Raw genomic sequence first — 21,482 nt, forward strand, 5'->3', positions numbered from 1 at the left:
ATATTACTATATTGAACTATACTGTAATATTATTAATAATATTATATGTAATATAGAATATATAATTAATATTATCATATGGTATTATTATTAGTGTTATATTGTATTACATTATAATATTATTATCAATATATTATATTATAAAACTGAGGGCGGGGGCCAGGTAAATGACCTCAGAGGGCCGCATCCGGCCCCCGGGCCTTAGTTTTGGGGACCCCTGATCTAGATGATCTCATAAAGCCATCAGAAGACCATAGATAAGGAAAGGGACCCTCAAAGGCCATCTAGACAATCTCAAAAAAAACATAGCAAAGGAAATGGGTCTCCAAAGGCCATCTAGACGATCTCATAAGGCCATAGGTAAGGAAAGAGACCTCCAAAGACCATCTAGATGATGTCATATGACCATAGATAAGGAAAGGGACCCTCAAAGACCATCTAGACAATCTCAAAAAAATAGGTAACGAAAGAGACCTCCAAAGACCATCTAGACCAGGGGTCCCCAAACTAAGGCCCGGGGGCCGGATGCGGCCCTCCAAGGTCATTTACCTGGCCCCCACCCTCATTTATAATATAATATTTTTATATCAGTTTTAATAATATAGTATATTGTATATACATATGATATTGATAATAATATTATCATTTTATACAATATAATACTAATAATAATACCATATAATAATATTAATTATATGGTATATATTACATATTATATTACAGTATAGTGGTATAGTTCAATATAGTAATATATAATGCCAATATTGTGTTATGCTAATAATATAATATATTGTATGTACCTACAGCTGCTCTGAGTCCCCTTCGGGGTGAGAAGGGCGGGATATAAATGCAGTAAATAAATGCAGTAAATAAATAATTAATTTTAGACTTAGGCTCGGCCAAAGTCTGACATGACTTGAAGGCACACAACAACAACAACAACAACAACAACAACAATCCTAATTAACTTGACTATCTCATTGGCCAGTAGCAGGCCCACACTTTCCATTGAAATCCTGATAGGTTTATGTTGGTTAAAATTGTTTTCATTTTTAAATATTGTATTGTTCTTTCATTGTTGTTGTTGTTTTGCACTACAAATAAGACATATGCTGTGTGCATAGGAATTTGTTTGTATTTTTTTTTTCAAATGATAATTCAGCCCCTCAACAGTCTGAAGGATTGTGGACCGGCCCTCTGCTTAAAAAGTTTGGGGACCCCTGATCTAGACGATCTCATAAGACCATAGGTAAGAAAAGAGACCCTCAAAGGCCATCTGGATGATCTCATCAGGCCATCAGAAGACCATAGATAAGGAAAGGGACCCTCAAAGACCATCTAGACAATCTCAAAAAAACATAGATACTTGTTCATGAAAACTTGTTCATTTCCGGACAAATTCTCTTTGTGTATTATTCAAAATGACACCACTGACACAGATGAGGGAAGTGTCCACACCCTTGCCGGAAAGCCCGACGTTTGCAGAAGTGGGCAAAAAAAAAAATCTAAGGGTGGGGATGGGGATCTCCCGAAAGAGCTCAATGGGAACCGAGACTGCTGAGTTGCCACAAGACGCAGGCTGAAGTTCGGAGGAGAAGACCAAAGAGAAGGAGGAGGAGGAGAAGAAGGCTTGGGGAGGAAGTCGACCATTCAGGGAAATGGCCTGGCTGCCTTGAAACCTGGAAAGTGGGGATTCCCCCAGGCAGGAAGCAGCCAGGCTATGAAGCTGCAATATAGCATTTGTTGATCTGTCTATTTTCACCAGGTCTATATAAATCATATGTGATATCTTATAAAGAGCACTATATTAGACCATTTTCCTTTTATCTTTTTAAGAAAACTTGAAGCTGACCCAACAATAAAGATATTCAAAACATTGTCGCTTACCAGATGGTTAACTAAAACTGGAGTAAACCTGGGAACCAGTAGTAAACGGCTTATGTAAACGGCTTACTTCGACTCACAGCCAGCCACTCTAAAATAACATCTTTTTAAGAAAACTTGAAGCTGAGCCAACAATGCAGATATTCAAAACATTGCCGTTTACCAGATGAAGGGTTAACTGAAACTGGAGTAAACCTGGGAACCAGTAGTAAACGGCTTATGTAAATGGCTTACTTCAGACTCACAGCCAGCCACTCTAAAATAACATCTTTTTAAGAAAACTTGAAGCTGAGCCAACAATGCAGATATTCAAAACATTGCCGCTTACCAGATGAAGGGTTAACTGAAACTGGAGTAAACCTGGGAACCAGTAGTAAACGGCTTGTGTAAACGGCTTACTTCGGCTCACAGCCAGCCACTCTAAAATATGTTTTTAAGAAAACTTGAAGCTGAGCCAACAATACAGATATTCAAAACATTGCCGCTTACCAGATGGTTAACTAAAACTGGAGTAAACCTGGGAACCAGTAGTAAACGGCTTATGTAAACGGCTTACTTCGGCTCACAGCCAGCCACTCTAAAATAACATCTATTTGATGTTATCCTGGCTGGGAACTGTAAAGGACTGCAACATCTTTTCCCCTATTTGGAAGCGTATCTCAGAAAAACTGAATTTATTGTCAACAAACTGAAGCTACGGCTAATTGACAGCATTTACAACCCGAGGAGTCCTATAGAACTGCTTCAAGACTACAGAGACTTTGATTTATTTTGACTCCAAGCCAGGTTTGAGCCAATTGATTTGTATACTGATATATTTAGTTTCACAGCATATTACATACCATTTTGGAGAGACTGAATGTACACATACTGTGTCGCTAACAAATTTTAGTTGGAGTCTTGATATATGTCTGATATACGTTCTATACTGAAAACTGCTCTGTGTAGCATTTAAATCTGGATGATTGCAATTTATAAATCTTTATACTCTGTAAGTTACAACTGTGTGCCACTACAGCTGACAGAATTTGGTCATGAGTTGTATTATTATTTGTATTATTATTGTTAACATTATTATGTATGTGATGCTCTAATATACATATTGTGTTCTATGCTTTGAACCTTTATCGTGGTGCATATTTTTCAGATATTCTGAAGCTGCAAAGCCATTCAATGCTAATCAAGGTGGCCAATTGCAACATTCACACTTGCCTCCAACAGACAAGAGTTCTTTCTCCCACCCTGGACACCATTCCACAGATATATAAAGCCCCCCCTCTCCAGGCAGGAGGAAACCAGGCTTTGAAGCTACAAGGCCATTCAATGCTAATCAAGGTAGCCAATTGCAACATTCACACTTGGCTCCAACAGACAAGAATTCTTTCTCCCACTTGCTAAATTTCCAACAGACCTCACAACCTCCGAGGATGAAACGTCAGGAGAGAATGCTGCTGCAACATGGCCAGACAGCCCGGAAAAGTCACAGCAACCCAATAAATCAATGTTGATCATTGGGATGAGAAAGTCCTCTCCCACAACCTCACACCATGATTTGACACGAGACACACATACAGCATTGGAAATGAACAAAATCTGGCTCCCAGTATTTTTTTAAAAAAACTCTAAAAGCAGGACAGAAAATAAAGAACAACACTCAGAAGACAAGGGAATTTCAGGCAAGAATAGCTGGCAAACGCATGGGAACTCAAGGGCAGAGAAATGCCTTTCTGGCTTGTAAACATGGCTAAATACAAGAGAAACAGAAAGTGATTTCAGACGTATCAACATTGATCTTTGGAAGCACATCTCCTGCTTCCAAATCCGCAAAGTAGGGACACTATATTTATTTTAATATTTATAAATTATTTTAGTAATTATACACTATTTTTAAGTCTTTATTAACCAGTCGTGTGTTGATAAATCGCCTCCTTCTCTTCCCGTTGCCACTTGGGTTCCTTTTCACTCCCTTCGGCTTCTCCTTCCTCCCTTCCTGAGGCTGTAAATTGTAATTTTTCTGATTAATAATAGTCTTTTAGAGTTTATTGAAAAACCGCAAAACTGTGAATCCGGGAAAAGTGAACCGCGAAGTAGTGAGGGAACACTGTATAGTAATTCCTACATAACATTACCATGTATTGAGCTGCTTTTCAGGCCCGGGCTGTGGCGCAGGCTGGTGAGCAGCCGGCTGCAACAAATCACTCTGACCAAGAGGTCATGAGTTCGAGGCCAGCTCGGAACCTGCGTTTGTCTCTGTCTTTGTTCTATGTTAAGGCATTGAATGTTTGCCTTATATGTGTAATGTGATCCGCCCTGAGTCCCCTTCGGGGTGAGAAAGAAGGGCGGAATATAAATACTGTAAATCAGGGGTCCTCAAACTTTTTAAGTGGAGGGCCAGTTCATGGTCCCTCAGATTGTTGAGGGGCCGAATTATCATTTGAAAAAAAAAAACGAGCAAATTCCTATGCTCACTGCACATGTCTTATTTGTAGTGCAAATCCCCCCCCCCAGCAACAATTATTTATTTATTACATTTCTACCCCACCCTCTCTCATCCCGAAGGGGACTCAGAGAGGCTTACAAATTGTATGTACATACAATATATTATATTATTAGCATAGCACAATATTAGCATTATATATTACTATATTGCACTATACCACTATACCATAATATTATTAGTAATATTACATTTAATATATAATATATAATTAATATTATTATATTATACAATATTATTATATGTATACATAATATATTATATTATTACCATATCATTCATTTACAATATTTCATTTACAATATTGGTAAATGATAAAACAATACAATATTTAAAAATAAAAATAATTTTAATCAACATACTGTAAACTTATCAGGATTGCAGTGGGAAGTGTGGGCCTGCTTCTGGCCAATGAGATAATCACGTAGGATTGTTGTTGTTGTGCCTTCAATTCATTTCAGACTTTGGGCGAGCCTAAGTCTAAAACTGAGGGCGGGGGCCAGGTCAATGGCCTTGGAGGGCCGCATTCGGCCCTCGGGCCTTAGTTTGGGGACCCCTGCTGTAAATAAATAAATAAATAAATTTTCCTGTTGATTTGTTGTAAAACATGATGTTTTGGTGCTTAATTTGTAAAATCATAACGTAATTTGATGTTTAATAGGCTTTTCCTTAATCCCTCCTTATTATTATCCAACATTTTTGCTTATCCAATGCTTTTATTTTTCAGTGATTAGTTTGGGGCGGGTGCTAAAATTCTGTTCGCTTACGCTTGAAAATTACCTAGGGCCGGCTCTGCTAATGGGGATGGAAGAGGCACTGTAGATCATGAAGCGGGCTGCGGCTTGGGAGGTCCAGTTCTCCCTCAGCCAAGAAACCCACCGGGTGACCTGAGCCCTCCACTTGACCCACCTCACAAGATGGTGACAAGGATCACCAAGGGAAATCATATGTTCTGCTTGAGATCACACAAGGGAACGATGAAAGGTACCCAAAATAACCTGAATGTAGGACTCAAAACTGGTGTCAAGTTGAACTCTGACGAGTTTTTTTGCAAAAGCGTTTGTACCAGACATCATTAAGCGAAAGCTGACCCATTTCACCTCCAGAACAAATACAACCGGCAGAAGAAGGCCCAGCTGCTCCCAAAATATGAAATGCAGAGAGAGCTTCTGAAGCTTAACTGAAAGGATTTGAGCCGTTTCATCCCAGAGAGGACAGCCCACGGAATAATACTCGTGTGATATCTGGGTGAAAGGGGACGGGAAAGGACGTGTCCCTCGAACCCAGTCTTTGGGCGAATTCTGCACTTTGCCACGAAATTCTAACGTTCTCTCTCGTTTTTCTCCCCAACGCTGTATGCTCCAGAAATAGATCAAATGGAATTGGATCGACAGGATGTTATCTGACGGGTGATGATGAATACTCATTACGGAATTATTCCGGCACTTCAAAAGCCTCCAAAGCTATGCCGTTGGTGGCGGATGGCTCCACACACGTGGCTTGTGGGTGTCAAAACGGGACGGGACCCATGTCACTTGACAGCCAGCTTGCCCTTAAGATTCCTGGGGTCGGGAAAGATATAATAAAGATTGGGAATAGATAAGGGATATCTTTCCCATCCAATTTTACTGTATACTAAAACTGAAATACTTTCAATAATTTTTTAAAAGAATGTTCAGTTTTAGAAGGATGACAATTAGAAGTCAGTTGAGGCTTGAGTCTGTTTGAGTGCAGAAGCCAGTATTAGAAGCCAGATACCAGTTGAGGCTTGAGCCTGTTTGAATACAGAAGCCAGTGTTGGGAGCCAGAAACCAATTGAGGCTTGAGCCTGTTTGAATACAGAAGCCAGTGTTAGGAGCTAGAAGTCAGTTGAGGTTTGAGTCTGTTTGAGTGCAGAAGCCAGTGTTAGAAGTTAGAAGTCAAGTTGAGGCTTGAGTTTTCTTGGAAATAGACGGTTATAAAAGAGAGCTGTACAGACCAATATACAGAAGCCAGTCTTAGGAGCTAGAAGTCAGTTGAGGCTTGAGTCTGTTTGAGTGCAGAAGCCAGTGTTCGGAGCTAGAAGTCAGTTGAGGCTTGAGTCTGTTTGAGTGCAGAAGCCAGTGTTCGGAGCTAGAAGTCAGTTGAGGCTTGAGTCTGTTTGAGTGCAGAAGCCAGTGTTCAGAGCTAGAAGTCAGTTGAGGCTTGAGTCTGTTTGAGTGCAGAAGCCAGTGTTAGAAGTTAGAAGTCAAGTTGAGGCTTGAGTTTTCTTGGAAATAGACGGTTATAAAAGAGAGCTGTACAGACCAATATACAGAAGCCAGTCTTAGGAGCTAGAAGTCAGTTGAGGCTTGAGTCTGTTTGAGTGCCGAAGCCCATGTTAGAAGTTAGAAGTCAGTTGAGGCTTGGGTTTTCTTGGAAATAGACAGTTAAAAAAGAGAGCTGTAAAGAGCAATATAATTTTGAAGAGACCGTTAAAAAATATAAGTTATAAAATTATAAGTTAAAGATACAAACCTAAATGTTTTAAGGCTTAACCTGACAAGAATTTAGATATTATATGTATTTTTTTCATCTGAATCTGTGACTTTAAGTCCTATAGACATCCTGGAATCTTCACTCCGCCAAGGTTACGAGAAGGAGGAGGAGAGATTCCTTAGTGTCAAACGTACTGAAATTTTGGCTGTCTATCTACCTGCAGCCGTGCCACGAAGCTCAGCTGAGGCAAAATGCCAAGGTGTAAGCAATTTTGAAGCACTGCAGGACCGCAAGGTATTATTATTATTATTCTCCGGGTGTCCATGCTAACAGCTTTGTTTACTTCATTTACACAAGAGCTCTGCTGCTACCAGGAGGCAGCTACTTGAAACACAAAGCAATATGGTTTTAGGACCTGTTATTATAACAGTAACTGAAAGGCATTTCAGCACAAAAAAGTTCAATAAAAGGGCGAGTTGGGTAACAAGTATTTGGAGCAACAAGCAGAGGAGAGATAGCCGGGAAGGCTGAGGAGGTGTAATTTAACTTGGCAAACATCATCTAAGTTTTCCTCCTATAAAACAGGTGGATGTGCACTAAAAGGGGGATACAGTAGAGTCTCACTTATCCAAGACTCGCTTATCCAACCTTCTGGATTATCCAGCACATTTTTGTAGCCAATGTATCTTTGCGTGCTCATTTTCCAATACTTTTGCAGGTTTGTGATCCCACCAGTTCTTTGCTGCTGGAAGGTGGTACTTGAGGCATAAGTTCCAATGAATCATTTGGGCCACAGAGTTGTGCCTCTGTTTGTAGTCTGTCTGTGCGATTTTCTTACAGCAGCTGAGGAGATGATCAATGGTTTCGTCGGTTTCCTTGCACAGTCTGCATTTTGGGTCATCAGCTGATTTTTCGATCTTGGCCTTAATGGCCTTTGTCCTGATGTCTTGCTCCTGGGCTGCAAGGATCAGGCCTTCTGTCTCCTTCTTTAGGGTCCCATTCGTGAGTCAGAGCCAGGTCTTCTCCTATTCAGCTTTTCCTTCAATCTTCTCGGCCTTTTGGCTAAGATCAAGTGTAGTATCGCAATCTTGTCAAGAAACTTTCCATGCAATGTTTTGTTGTGCCAGCTGTCAGCGCTAGTTTGTAGTGCGGTTTTCTTGTACTGGTTTTTTGTCTGCTGTGCTTTGAGGAGTTTCTGATTTTTGACTTCAACCAAAGCAGGTTCTTCACTTTACTTTACATAATCATCATCATTATTATTATCATTATCATTATTATTATGACACAGCAAACAAGATAGATCTGCTGGATTTCATGTCACAAAATCACAAGTCGAACACTTCCCAAGTGTCTAGGACTGTGTGATGTATTTTCGGATGATGTGCGCAGATCCCAGCAGGGTGGCCTTTTGCAGTTGGCAGATCGTAATTTTGCCTATTATTATTATTATTATTATTATTATTATTATTATTATTATTATTATTATTATTAGCCAGCATTAAACCGTTTGAAATCTGCTTTCAGGTTTCTATAGTACAGATAACCTCGAGATCTTAAAGTATTTCATAACTTGAAAAGTGAAATACTCAAAACTTCCCGACCCAGCAGAGATGTTTCCATATGAACTAAATAAGGACATAATCATACTCCAACTCCAGTCTGCGGTGGGCTATAAAAAAGTCGAATAAAAAGTATCGGAGTGACTGAAAGAGATATATGACACAAGAGGCTATCCATTCAGGCTTCTGCCTTTTAACACTGTATTAAATAATGCATAAATTAGCTCCAAGGCCAACAAGGATTTGTTTGTTTTATTAAGCAGAGCCTGGTTAAGGGAGGGCCTTGTAACACGATTACCCCGTCCCTTGACACCGAAAAATGCCGTCTTTCCCGTCTCTCTTCCCCCGCCCCCAACTTTGCCGAATGCTTCCATTGCCCCTTCGGCATTATTATTAGAGCCACTCATATCGTGTCAGTACCAACCGGCAATAATCTCATTAAGGGCAAAATCCAGTCTTCTGTTGTGTCTGTTACGGTAGAAACAGAGACGGTAGAACAGAGTTTAAGGGCGCTTTTACACAGGACCTAAAATGCGGATAAAAAATGTGCACTGGATTGCATTAACGGCCAAACATATATACACACACACACATAGTATCTGTTCCGACAGAACCTATACCAGTGGTTCTCAACCTGTGAGTCCCCAATCAACCATTTAAAAATAATACAAGTAACAAACATAAATACACAACACACGATCCAACAATGAAAAATAAAACTAGTATCAATACTCAGTTTACGGGCCAGTTATGGAGACACAGAGTTCAATACCAGTGGTTATATACTAGTGGTTTTATTTTGTGTTGTACTCTGTGTTTATTTTATGCATTGTTTTAGGCACCTTGTGCCATATCTAAGCCTCCCCGAGTCCCTTCAGGGAGATGGAGGGAGGGTACAAAATAAAGTTATTATTATAATATAATAATATTATTAATAATAATAATAATAATAACAATTGATCATATCCTCAGCTGCTGTAAGAAAATCGCACAGACAGACTACAAACAGAGGCACAACTATGTGGCCCAAAGGATTCATTGGAACTTATGTCTCAAGTTCCACCTCCCAGGAGTAAAGAACTGGTGGGATCACAAACCTGCAAAAGTATTGGAAAATGAGCACGCAAAGATACTGTGGGACTTCCGAATCCGGACTGACAAAGTTCTGGAACACAACACACCAGACATCACAGTTGTGGAAAAGAAAAAGGTTTGGATCATTGATGTTGCCATCCCAGGTGACAGTCGCATAGATGAAAAACAACAGGAAAAACTCAGCCGCTCTCAGGACCTCAAGATTGAACTTCAAAGACTCTGGCAGAAACCAGTGCAGGTGGTCCCGGTGGTGATGGGCACATTGGGTGCCGTACCAAAAGATCTCATCCGGCATTTGGAACCAATAGACATTGACAAAATCACAATCTGCCAACTGCAAAAGGCCACCCGACTGGGATCTGCGCGCATCATCCGAAAATACATCACACAGTCCTAGACACTTGGGAAGTGTTTGACTTGTGATTTTGTGATACGAAATCCAGCATATCTATCTTGTTTGCTGTGTCATAATAAAATAAATACAGGAAAATAATAACAAGAATATTCTAGCTTAGGGACGCAGCAGTGCCCATGTTATTACAAGAAGGCATTGTTTGTTTTGGGATGTTAGGTAATATCACTGAAGTTTGGTCCAGATCCATCATTGGCTGAATTCAGTGCTGTCTGCATAAGGGTGAACTACAACTCCCAGATCCGAGGTCAATCACCCTCAAACCAGGCCTGTATCCACAGCTGGCCATGTTGGGTCTGTGTGCCAATTTTGGCCCAGATCTGACATCAGCTGGGTTCAGTGCTTTCTGGATGCAGGTGAACTACAACTCCCAATCACCCTCAAACTCTGCCAGTATTCGCTGTTGGCCATGTTTGGTCTGTGTACCAAATTTAATCCAGATCTGTCGTTGCTTGGGTTCAGGGTGAAGATCAACGAAGAATCACTGGCACCAATAACGAGGCTGAAGCCTGTTTGGCTATCTACAAAAGTTTACTAACAAATGGAAAACTCTCAAGACGATATATACAGACAGAGTGCAGAGAGGCAGAGAGCCAGAGAGCCTCATTATCGGTGCCAGTGATTCTTCGTTGAACTTCCGCTGCATGTGTGTTTATCCAAACCGCGCGCTCTGACACAGGGCTCTATGGAAAAGGGTGAACTAAAACTCCCAGATCCGAGGCCAATCACCCGCAAACTAGGCCTGTATGCACAGTTGGCCATGTTGGGTCTGGGCGCCAAGTTTGGTCCAGATCTGACGTCAGCTGGCTTCAGTGCTTTCTGGATATGCAAGTGAACTACAACTCCCAAAATCAAGGGCAATTCCCAGCAATCCCTGCAGTATCCTCAGTTGGTCATGAGGCTTCTCTGTACCAAGTCCGTTGTCAGTCGGGGTCACATTTTCACTGGATGTAGGTGAACTATAACTCCCAAAGTGAAGGTCCATTCCCACTAAACCATGCAGTATGTTCAGTTGGTCATGGACTTCTCTGTGCCAAGTTTGGTCCCAGTCATTTCTTGGTGGGGGTCACAGTACTGTAAGTCCCATCATCCGTGGCAAGTGTGGTCCAGATCCATCCTTGGTTGGGTCAACGGTGCTCTCTGGATGTCGGTCAAGTACAACTCCTGTCAATCATGTTGAATTCTCCCCAAACCTCTTGTTCACAATCCTTTCTTGGTGGGGGTCACAGTACTGCAAGTCCCATCATCCGTGGCAAGTGTGGTCCAGATCCATCCTTGGTTGGGTCAACAGTGCTCTCTGGATGTCGGTCAAGTACAACTCCTGTCAATCATGCTGAATTCTCCCCAAACCTCTTGTTCACAATCCTTTCTTGGTGGGGGTCACAGTACTGCAAGTCCCATCATCCGTGGCAAGTGTGGTCCAGATCCATCCTTGGTTGGGTCAACAGTGCTCTCTGGATGTCGGTCAAGTACAACTCCTGTCAATCATGTTGAATTCTCCCCAAACCTCTTGTTCACAATCCTTTCTTGGTGGGGGTCACAGTACTGCAAGTCCCATCATCCGTGGCAAGTGTGGTCCAGATCCATCCTTGGTTGGGTCAACAGTGCTCTCTGGATGTCGGTCAAGTACAACTCCTGTCAATCATGCTGAATTCTCCCCAAACCTCTTGTTCACAATCCTTTCTTGGTGGGGGTCACAGTACTGCAAGTCCCATCATCCGTGGCAAGTGTGGTCCAGATCCATCCTTGGTTGGGTCAACGGTGCTCTCTGGATGTCGGTCAAGTACAACTCCTGTCAATCATGCAGAATTCTCCCCAAACCTCTTGTTCACAATCCTTTCTTGGTGGGGGTCACAGTACTGCGAGTCCCATCATCCGTGGCAAGTGTGGTCCAGATCCATCCTTGGTTGGGTCAACAGTGCTCTCTGGATGTCGGTCAAGTACAACTCCTGTCAATCATGCTGAATTCTCCCCAAACCTCTTGTTCACTTGCTGATCAATTCCTCTGTGAACTGTGTGCCATAGGAAAGGGTAGGAAAGGGTTAAGGGAGAGGCAGTGGGCGGGATCATGTAAATGTAATTACATGTAGAACCACAGACTCCTGCCCCTCGGCTCGGTGACAGAATTGTTCTCTATTTCTCCCAAATCCCTTGGCAGTTTGCATTCAGCGTCTCCGGGTAAAATGACTGTAATTTCAAAATTACAATATTGCATTATTTCATTTGTCATTATTCACCCGTCACAGCGCCATTTCATTTGCAAAGTACTGTTTCATTTGTACCGTAGGGTTGCTCATTATGTGGATCCTCAGGAATTGAGTGCCGGGCCTTTGAAAGGAAACAGTCCGGTGGAAGGTCTCCGGCAAAACCCGTCACAGGAACAGACGAGGGTTGAATGAAAAGTAATGCCTCCGCCTTCGTAACTCCTCAGCAGGTGGCAGTCCTGGTCTGCGGCAGGTCCTGGCTTGTTCAGTAGACTCTCCTCTACAGTTAGTTCCATTTGGAGGGAAGCCTTAGCATTGAACGGTTGTGTTGTTAAGTGTAAAGTGGGGGAGCCTTCACCTTTGCAGGAGAATGATAATAATAATAATAATAAAATCTGCCTAGAAGATCAGGGGGCAGAGGACTCTTACAAGTCAAACAAGCAGTCAAAAAAGAAGAACATGCCCTGGCAGAATATGGAAAGCAAAGTGAAGAACCTGCTTGGATTGAAGTCAAAAATCAGAAACTCCTCAAAGCACAGCAGACCAAAAAAAAATAACAAGTACAAGAAAACCGCACTACAAATTAGAGCTGACAGCTGGCACAACAAAATTGACAAAAATTGAAGGAAAAGCAGATAAGGAGAAGACCTGGCTGTGGTTCACGAATGGGACCCTGAAGAAGGAGACAGAAGGCCTGATCCTTGCAGCCCAGGAGCAAGACATCAGGACAAAGGCCATTAATAATAATAATAATAATAATAATTAATAGAAGACCTGGCAATGGCTCACGAATGGGACCCTGAAGAAGGAGACAGAAGGCCTGATCCTTGCAGCCCAGGAGCAAGCCATCAGGACAAAGGCCATTAATAATAATAATAATAATAATAATAATAATTAATAGAAGACCTGGCAATGGCTCACGAATGGGACCCTGAAGAAGGAGACAGAAGGCCTGATCCTTGCAGCCCAGGAGCAAGCCATCAGGACAAAGGCCATTAATAATAATAATAATAATAATAATTAATAGAAGACCTGGCAATGGCTCACGAATGGGACCCTGAAGAAGGAGACAGAAGGCCTGATCCTTGCAGCCCAGGAGCAAGCCATCAGGACAAAGGCCATTAATAATAATAATAATAATAATAATAATAATTAATAGAAGACCTGGCAATGGCTCACGAATGGGACCCTGAAGAAGGAGACAGAAGGCCTGATCCTTGCAGCCCAGGAGCAAGCCATCAGGACAAAGGCCATTAATAATAATAATAATAATAATAATTAATAGAAGACCTGGCAATGGCTCACGAATGGGACCCTGAAGAAGGAGACAGAAGGCCTGATCCTTGCAGCCCAGGAGCAAGCCATCAGGACAAAGGCCATTAATAATAATAATAATAATAATAATAATAATTAATAGAAGACCTGGCAATGGCTCACGAATGGGACCCTGAAGAAGGAGACAGAAGGCCTGATCCTTGCAGCCCAGAAGCAAGCCATTAGAACAAAGGCAATTAATAATAATAATAATAATAATAATAATAATAATAGAAGACCTGGCTCTGGCTCACGAATGGGACCCTGAAGAAGGAGACAGAAGGCCTGATCCTTGCAGCCCAGGAGCAAGCCATTAGAACAAAGGCAATTAATAATAATAATAATAATAATAATAATAATAGAAGACCTGGCTCTGGCTCACGAATGGGACCCTGAAGAAGGAGACAGAAGGCCTGATCCTTGCAGCCCAGGAGCAAGACATCAGGACAAAGGCCATTCAGGCCAAGATCGAAAAATCAGCTGATGACCCAAAATGCAGACTGTGCAAGGAAACCGACGAAACCATGGATCATCTCCTCAGCTGCTGTAAGAAAATCGCACAGACAGACTACAAACAGAGGCACAACCATGTGGCCCAAATGATTCACTGGAACTTATGCCTCAAGTACCACCTCCCAGCAGCAAAGAACTGGTGGGATCACAAATCTGCAATGGTCATGGAAAATGAGCACGCAAAGATACTGTGGGACTTCCGAATCCAGCCTGACAAAGTTCTGGAACACAACACACCAGACATCACAGTTGTGGAGAAGAAAAAGGTTTGGATCATGGATGTCGCCATCTCAGGTGACAGTCGCATTGACGAAAAACAACAGGAAAAACTCAGCCGCTCTCAGGACCTCAAGATTGAACTTCAAAGACTCTGGCAGAAACCAGTGCAGGTGGTCCCGGTGGTGATGGGCACACTGGGTGCCGTGCCAAAAGATCTCAGCCGGCATTTGGAAACAATAGACACTGACAAAATTACGATCTGCCAACTGCAAAAGGCCACCCGACTGGGATCTGCAGCATCATCCGAAAATACATCACACAGTCCTAGACACTTGGGAAGTGTTCGACTTGTGATTTTGTGATACGAAATCCAGCATATCCATCTTGTTTGCTGTGTCATATAATAATAATAATAATAATAATAATAATAATAATAATAATAATATCTTTATTCTTATATCCTGCCCCATCACCCTGAAAGGACTCGGGGCAGCTTACATGGGGACCAAGCCCTAAAAACAACAGTGATCCATATCATTCCAAACTTAAGACATTATATATATATATATATATATATATATATATATATATATATATATATATAAAAGCATCGAAAATCATAATTCAATAATCCAACAACTGACCAGTGCCGTGGGAAACCATGAAAATGAACAAAATCTGGGTAACGGTATTATAAATCTATAAAATCAGGACAGGAAATAAAGAACAACACTCAGAAAACAAGGGAATTCAATACAAGTAACACCTCCCAACAAAGGATTTTCCCCAGGCTGGAAGCAGCCAGGCTTTGAAGCTGCAAGGCTATTCATTGCTGATCAAGCTGGCCAATGGCAACCTTCACACTTGCCTCGGCCAGTTTTTTTTCCCTACAGATAGATATAGATCCCATTTGCCTAGTTTCCCACAGACTTCACAACCTCTGAGGATGCCTGCCATAGATGTGGGTGAAACGTCAGGAGAGAGTGCTTCTGGAACACAGCCAGACAGCCTGGAAGACTCTCAGCAACCTAAATGTAATGTGTTTAGCTAAAGGAAAATAATCATGTTTCAGTTTCCAACAGACCACACAACCTCTAAGGGTGCCTGCCATAGATGTGGGCGAAACATCAGGAGAGAATGCTACTGGAACATGGCCAGACAGCCCGGAAAACACACAACAACCCAGTGATCCTGGCCATAAAAGCCTTCGACAACACATATTACATTTACTTATTGCTCTTCGAGGATGACTGAAACAAGCAAAGAATAACGGTAGTTTCGAAACAGTAACAAGCCAAAAGTAATTGATTCATTTCTCAAAATAAACCTCCGTGCTTTGTCAACAAACCAAAATTCACATCCTTTGTTTACAAACACAACTCGGTGGAGCTTTCGTCATATTGTACTATATCATTATACGGTAATATTATTAGTAATATTACATTTACTGTAATAATATTACAGTAGAGTCTCACTTATCCAACGTAAACGGGCCAGCAGAACGTTGGATAAGCGAATATGTTGGATAATAAGGAGAGATTAAGGAAAAGCCTATTATACATCAAATTAGGTTATGATTTTACAAATTAAGCACCAAAACATCATGTTAGACAACAAATATGACAGAAAAAGTAGTTCAATACGCAGTAATGCTATGTAGTAGTTACTGTATTTACGAATTTAGCACCAAAATATCACCATGTATTAAAAACATTGACTACAAAAATGCGTTGGATAATCCAGAACATTGGATAAGTGAGTGTTGGATAAGTGAGACTCTACTGTAATTATATATTTTATATTAAATGTAATATTACTAAAAATATTACCGTCTAATGATATAGTACAATATAGTCCTTGAATGCTTATATTGACTACAAAAATGTCTTGGATAATCCAGAACCTTGGATAAGCGAACCTTGGATAAGTGAGACTCTACTGTAATAATATTAATTATATATTTTATATTAGAGTCTCACTTATCCAAGGTTCGCTTATCCAAGGTTCTGGATTATCCAAGCCATATTTGTAGTCAATGTTTTCAATACATCATGATATTTTGGTGCTAAATTCGTAAATACAGTAATTACTACATAGCATTACTGCGTATTGAACTACTTTTTTCTGTCAAATTTGTTGTATAACATGATGTTTTGGTGTTTAAATTTGTAAAATCATAACCTAATTTGATGTTTAATAGGCTTTTCCTTAATCCCTCCTTATTATCCAAGATATTCGCTTATCCAAGGTTCTGCCGGCCCATTTAGCTCAACCTCTGCTTCAAAGCCTCCAAAGAAGGAGCCTCCACCACACTCTGCAGCAGAGAGTTCCACTGCTGAACAGCTCTCACAGCTCTCTTCCTTATGCCATTCCTTTAATAATAATAATAATAATAATAATAATAATAAAATAACTTTATTTTTATATCCCGCCCCATCTCCCTGAGTGGACTAGGATGTCTCTATATATGGATATGGATATATATATATATATATATATATATATATATATTCTCTCAAAGCTCTCTTCCTTATGCCATTCCTTAAAATAATAATAATAATAATAAAATAACTTGATTTTTATATCCCACCCCATCTCCCTGAGTGGACTAGGATGTCTCTGTATATGGATATATATATATATATATATATATATATATATATATATATATATATATATATTTTCCTCAAAGCTCTCTTCCTTATGCCATTCCTTAAAATAATAATAATAATAATAACAATATCTTTATTTTTATATCCCACTCCATCTCCCTTCCGCAGCAGAGAGTTCCACTGCTGAACAGCTCTCACAACTCTCTTCCTTATGCCATTCCTTTAATAATAACAATAATAATAATAATAACTTTATTTTTATATCCCGCTCCATCTCTGTGAGTGGACTAGGATGTCTCTATATATGGATATATATATATATATTCTCTCAAAGCTCTCTTCCTTATGCCATTCCTTAAAATAATAATAATAATAATAAAATAACTTTATTTTTATATCCCACCCCATCTCCCTGAGTGGACTAGGATGTCTCTGTATATGGATATATATATATATATTTTTTTCTCAAAGCTCTCTTCCTTATGCCATTCCTTAAAATAATAATAATAATAATAATAATAACAACTTTATTTTTGTATCCCACCCCATCTCCCTTCTGCAGCAGAGAGTTCCACTGCTGAACAGCTCTCACAGCTCTCTTCCTTATGGCATCCCTTTAATAATAATAATAATAATAATAATATAATAATAATATAATATATATATATATATATATATATATATATTCTCTTCTGCATAGAGATTCAGATGGGTCAGCTTCAGCCTTCCCTATCCCACCCCATTTCCCTTCCGCAGCAGAGAGTTCCACTGCTGAACAGCTCTCACAGCTCTCTTCGTTATGCCATCCCTTTCATAATAATAATAATAATAATAATATATATATATATATATATATATATATATATATATATATATATTCTCTTCTGCATAGAGATTCAGATGGGTCAGCTTCAGCCTTCCCTATCCCGCCCCATCTCCCTTCCACAGCAGAGAGTTCCACTGCTGAACAGCTCTCACAGCTCTCTTCCTTATGGCATCCCTTTAATAATAATAATAATAATAATAATAATAATAATAATAATAATAATATAATAATATATATATATATATATATATATATATATATATATATATTCTCTTCTGCATAGAGATTCAGATGGGTCAGCTTCAGCCTTCCCTATCCCACCCCATCTCCCTTCTGCAGCAGAGAGTTCCACTGCTGAACAGCTCTCACAGCTCTCTTCCTTATGGCATCCCTTTCATAATAATAATAATAATAATAATAATAATAATATTATTATTATAATAATTATATATATATATATATATATTCTCTTCTGCATAGAGATTCAGATGGGTCAGCTTCAGCCTTCCCTATCCCACCCCATCTCCCTTCCACAGCAGAGAGTTCCACTGCTGAACAGCTCTCACAGCTCTCTTCGTTATGCCATCCCTTTCATAATAATTATAATATATATGTATATATATATATATATATATATATATATTCTCTTCTGCATAGAGATTCAGATGGGTCAGCTTCAGCCTTCCCTATCCCACCCCATCTCCCTTCTGCAGCAGAGAGTTCCACTGCTGAACAGCTCTCACAGCTCTCTTCCTTATGGCATCCCTTTCATAATAATAATAATAATAATAATAATAATAATAATATTATTATTATAATAATTATATATATATATATATATATATTCTCTTCTGCATAGAGATTCAGATGGGTCAGCTTCAGCCTTCCCTATCCCACCCCATCTCCCTTCCACAGCAGAGAGTTCCACTGCTGAACAGCTCTCACAGCTCTCTTCGTTATGCCATCCCTTTCATAATAATTATAATATATATGTATATATATATATATATATATATATATTCTCTTCTGCATAGAGATTCAGATGGGTCAGCTTCAGCCTTCCCTATCCCACCCCATCTCCCTTCCACAGCAGAGAGTTCCACTGCTGAACAGCTCTCACAGCTCTCTTCCTTATGGCATCCCTTTCATAATAATAATAATAATAATAATAATAATAATAATAATAATAATAATTCTCTTCTGCATCGGGATTCAGATGGGCCAGCTTCAGCCTTCCCTCCAGGTGTTTTGGACTGCAACTCCTACCATTCCTAACAGCCTAGCGGCTGTTAGGAATGGTAGGAGTTGCAGTCCAAAACACCTGGAGGGAAGGCTGAAGCTGGCGCCTGGAGCACAGCTGGGGGCGCCTGTCAATCAATCCATGAGTCTGACCTGGGCCTTCCCCGCGCGGGCCCCGGGGCTGCGCTTCTCCCTCCGCTGCCGGCTGTTGCTGCTGCTGCTGCTGCTGCTGCTCCGGAAGCCTCCGGCTAAGGGCCCGGGCTCCTCCCGCCGCGCGCGCTCCTCGAGGCCGCTGAAATTCCAGACCACCAGGCTCTGGAGGAGAAGCACCGAGAGCGCCACGAACAGCGCCGACGGAGAGCCGCGGGCCAGGCGGCGGGCGCAGGGCGAGGAAGAGGAAGAAGAGGAGGAAGAGGAGGAAGAAGAAGAAGAAGAAGAAGAGGAGAGGACCATCTTCGCAGCCGGAGCCCAGCAGAGGAGAAGGAGGAGGAGGCTCTCGCAGCGCCCAGCACCGCCGCCGCCGCCTCTCTGTCTTTCAGGCAGAGAGACGTCACAGGGAGGAAGGGGAGGGGGAGGCAAGAAGGGGAGGGGCCCGAGCAGGAGCAGACCCCCCCGCCCCTCCCTCTCTCGCGCCTCCTCCTCCTCCTCCTCCTCTTCTTCTCCTTCTCTTCCTCCTCCTCCTCCTCTCTCTCCTTCTCTCTCCTTCTCTTCTCGTCCTCCTCCTTCTTCTCTTCCTTCTCTTCCTCCTCCTCCTCTTCTTCTTCTTCTTCTTCTCCTTCTCCCCTTCCTCCTCTTCTCCTCCTCCTCTCTCTCCTTCTCGTCCTCCTCCTTCTTCTCTTCCTTCTCTTCCTCCTCCTCCTCCTCTTCTTCTTCTTCTTCTTCTTCTCCCCTTCCTCCTCTTCTCCTCCTCCTCTCTCTCCTTCTCTCTTCTTCTCCTCCTCCTCCCCTCCTTCTCTTCCTCCTCCTCCTCTTCCTCCTCCTCCCCTCCTTCTCTTCTTCTTCTTCTTCTTCTTCTTCTTCTTCTTCTCCCCTTCCTCCTCTTCTCCTCCTCCTCTCTCTCCTTCTCTCTTCTTCTCCTCCTCCTCCCCTCCTTCTCTTCCTCCTCCTCTTCTTCTTCTTCTTCTTCTTCTTCTCCCCTTCCTCCTCTCCTCCTCTCTCTCCTTCTCTCTTCCTTCTCGTCCTCCTCCTCCTCCTCTCTCTCCTTCTCTCTTCTTCTCTTCCTCCTCCTCTTCTGCCTTCCTCCTCCTCCTCTCTCTTTCTCCTCCTCCTCCTCTCTCACTCTGTCTCTCTTCCTTCTCGTCCTCCACCTTCTCCTCCAATCCTCTTCCTTCTCTTCCTTCTCTTCCTTCTCTTCCTCCTCTCTCTCTTTCTCCTTCTTCTTCTCCTCCTTCTTCTCTTCTTCCTCTCTCTCTCTTCCTTCTCGTCGTCCTCCTCTTCTTCTCCTTCTCATCCTCCTCCTCCTCTCTCTCCTTCTCCTCTTCTTCTCCTCTTTCTCCTCCTCCTCCCCTCCTTCTCTTCCTCCTCCTCCTCCTCTCTCTCCTTCTCTCTTCTTCTCTTCCTCCTCCTCTCTCTCCCCTTCCTTCTCCTCCTTCTCTTCCTTCTCTTCCTCCTCCTCCCTCTCCTTCTCTCTTCTTCTCTTCTCCTCCTCCTCCTTCTCGCCTTCCTCCTTCTTCTCTTCCTTCTCCTCCTCCTCCGCTCTCTCCTTCTCATAGAATCATAGAATCATAGAGTTGGAAGAGACCTCAAGGGCCATCTAGTCCAACCCCCCGCTAAGAAGCAGGAAATCGCATTCAAAGCACCCCCGACAGAGGGCCATCCAGCCTCTGCTGAAAAGCCTCCAAAGAAGGAGCCTCCACCACACTCCCTCCAAAGCAGAGAGTTCCACTGCTGAACAGCCCTTCTCACAGGGAGGAAGTTCTTCCTGGTGTTCAGGTGGAATCTCCTTTCCTGTCGTTTGAAGCCTCTCCAGATGATCACTAAGATCGTCTGGGGAGGCCCTGCTCTCGGTCCCACCTGTCTCACAGGCGCGGCTGGTGGGAACGAGGGGCAGGGCCTTCTTGGTGGTGGCTCCCCGACTGTGGAACGCCCTCCCCGGAGATATCCGACAGGCTCCTACCCTGCTGGGATTCAGAAGGGCCGTGAAAACATGGTTATGCGCCCAAGCTTTTGATGAGTAAATGGCAAAGTTGACATGGACTGATTTAAGGATGTAGAATGAGGATCTCGGGACGAATGGTATTAATTATATATACGTTTTTAAGGTTTTATAATGTGTTTTAACAATGTTATTAATAGATCTCTTATTGTTTTGTTTTTATGATTGTATTTTGGGCATTAAATTTTGCCAATTTTTGTAAGCCGCCCTGGGTCCCCTCGGGTGAGAAGGGCGGAATATAAATGTTGTAAATAAATAAATAAATAAATAAATAAATGGTTCTCCTCCTCCTCCTCCTCCTCCTCCTCCTCCTCCTCTCTCTCTTCCTTCTCATCCTCCTTCTCCTCCTAGTCTTCGCCCCTGCTGTTGCTCCTGCTTCTCCCACACCTCCCTCCATCCCCTCCAAGTCCTGTCTGCTGCCTACACACAGGAAACAAGCAACCAAAGGCCCCACAGAGAGTAGGCTAGCCATCCTCCAGCCTCTGCTTCTTGTTCT

At 41.9% G+C, this 21,482-nt stretch overlaps 1 protein-coding gene and 1 non-coding gene across 2 annotated transcripts in view; one reads left to right on the forward strand and one right to left on the reverse strand.

The window, feature by feature from the left end:
- Positions 1-19,284, reverse strand: part of xylt1 (xylosyltransferase 1) — a 133,591-nt gene extending 114,307 nt beyond the window's left edge. Inside the window, exon 1 of the mRNA XM_062964580.1 lies at positions 18,985-19,284. Within this exon, the coding sequence (XP_062820650.1) occupies positions 18,985-19,284 (300 nt within the window). The remainder of the gene's footprint in view (positions 1-18,984) is intronic.
- Positions 7,881-8,064, forward strand: LOC134294251 (U2 spliceosomal RNA). Its single transcript, XR_010001216.1, has one exon. It is a non-coding gene; the product is annotated as a U2 spliceosomal RNA (small nuclear RNA).
- Positions 19,285-21,482: the final 2,198 nt, after the last annotated feature.

Source organism: Anolis carolinensis, unplaced genomic scaffold (genome assembly GCF_035594765.1).
Source record: "Anolis carolinensis isolate JA03-04 unplaced genomic scaffold, rAnoCar3.1.pri scaffold_13, whole genome shotgun sequence".
Taxonomy (NCBI): domain Eukaryota; kingdom Metazoa; phylum Chordata; class Lepidosauria; order Squamata; family Dactyloidae; genus Anolis; species Anolis carolinensis.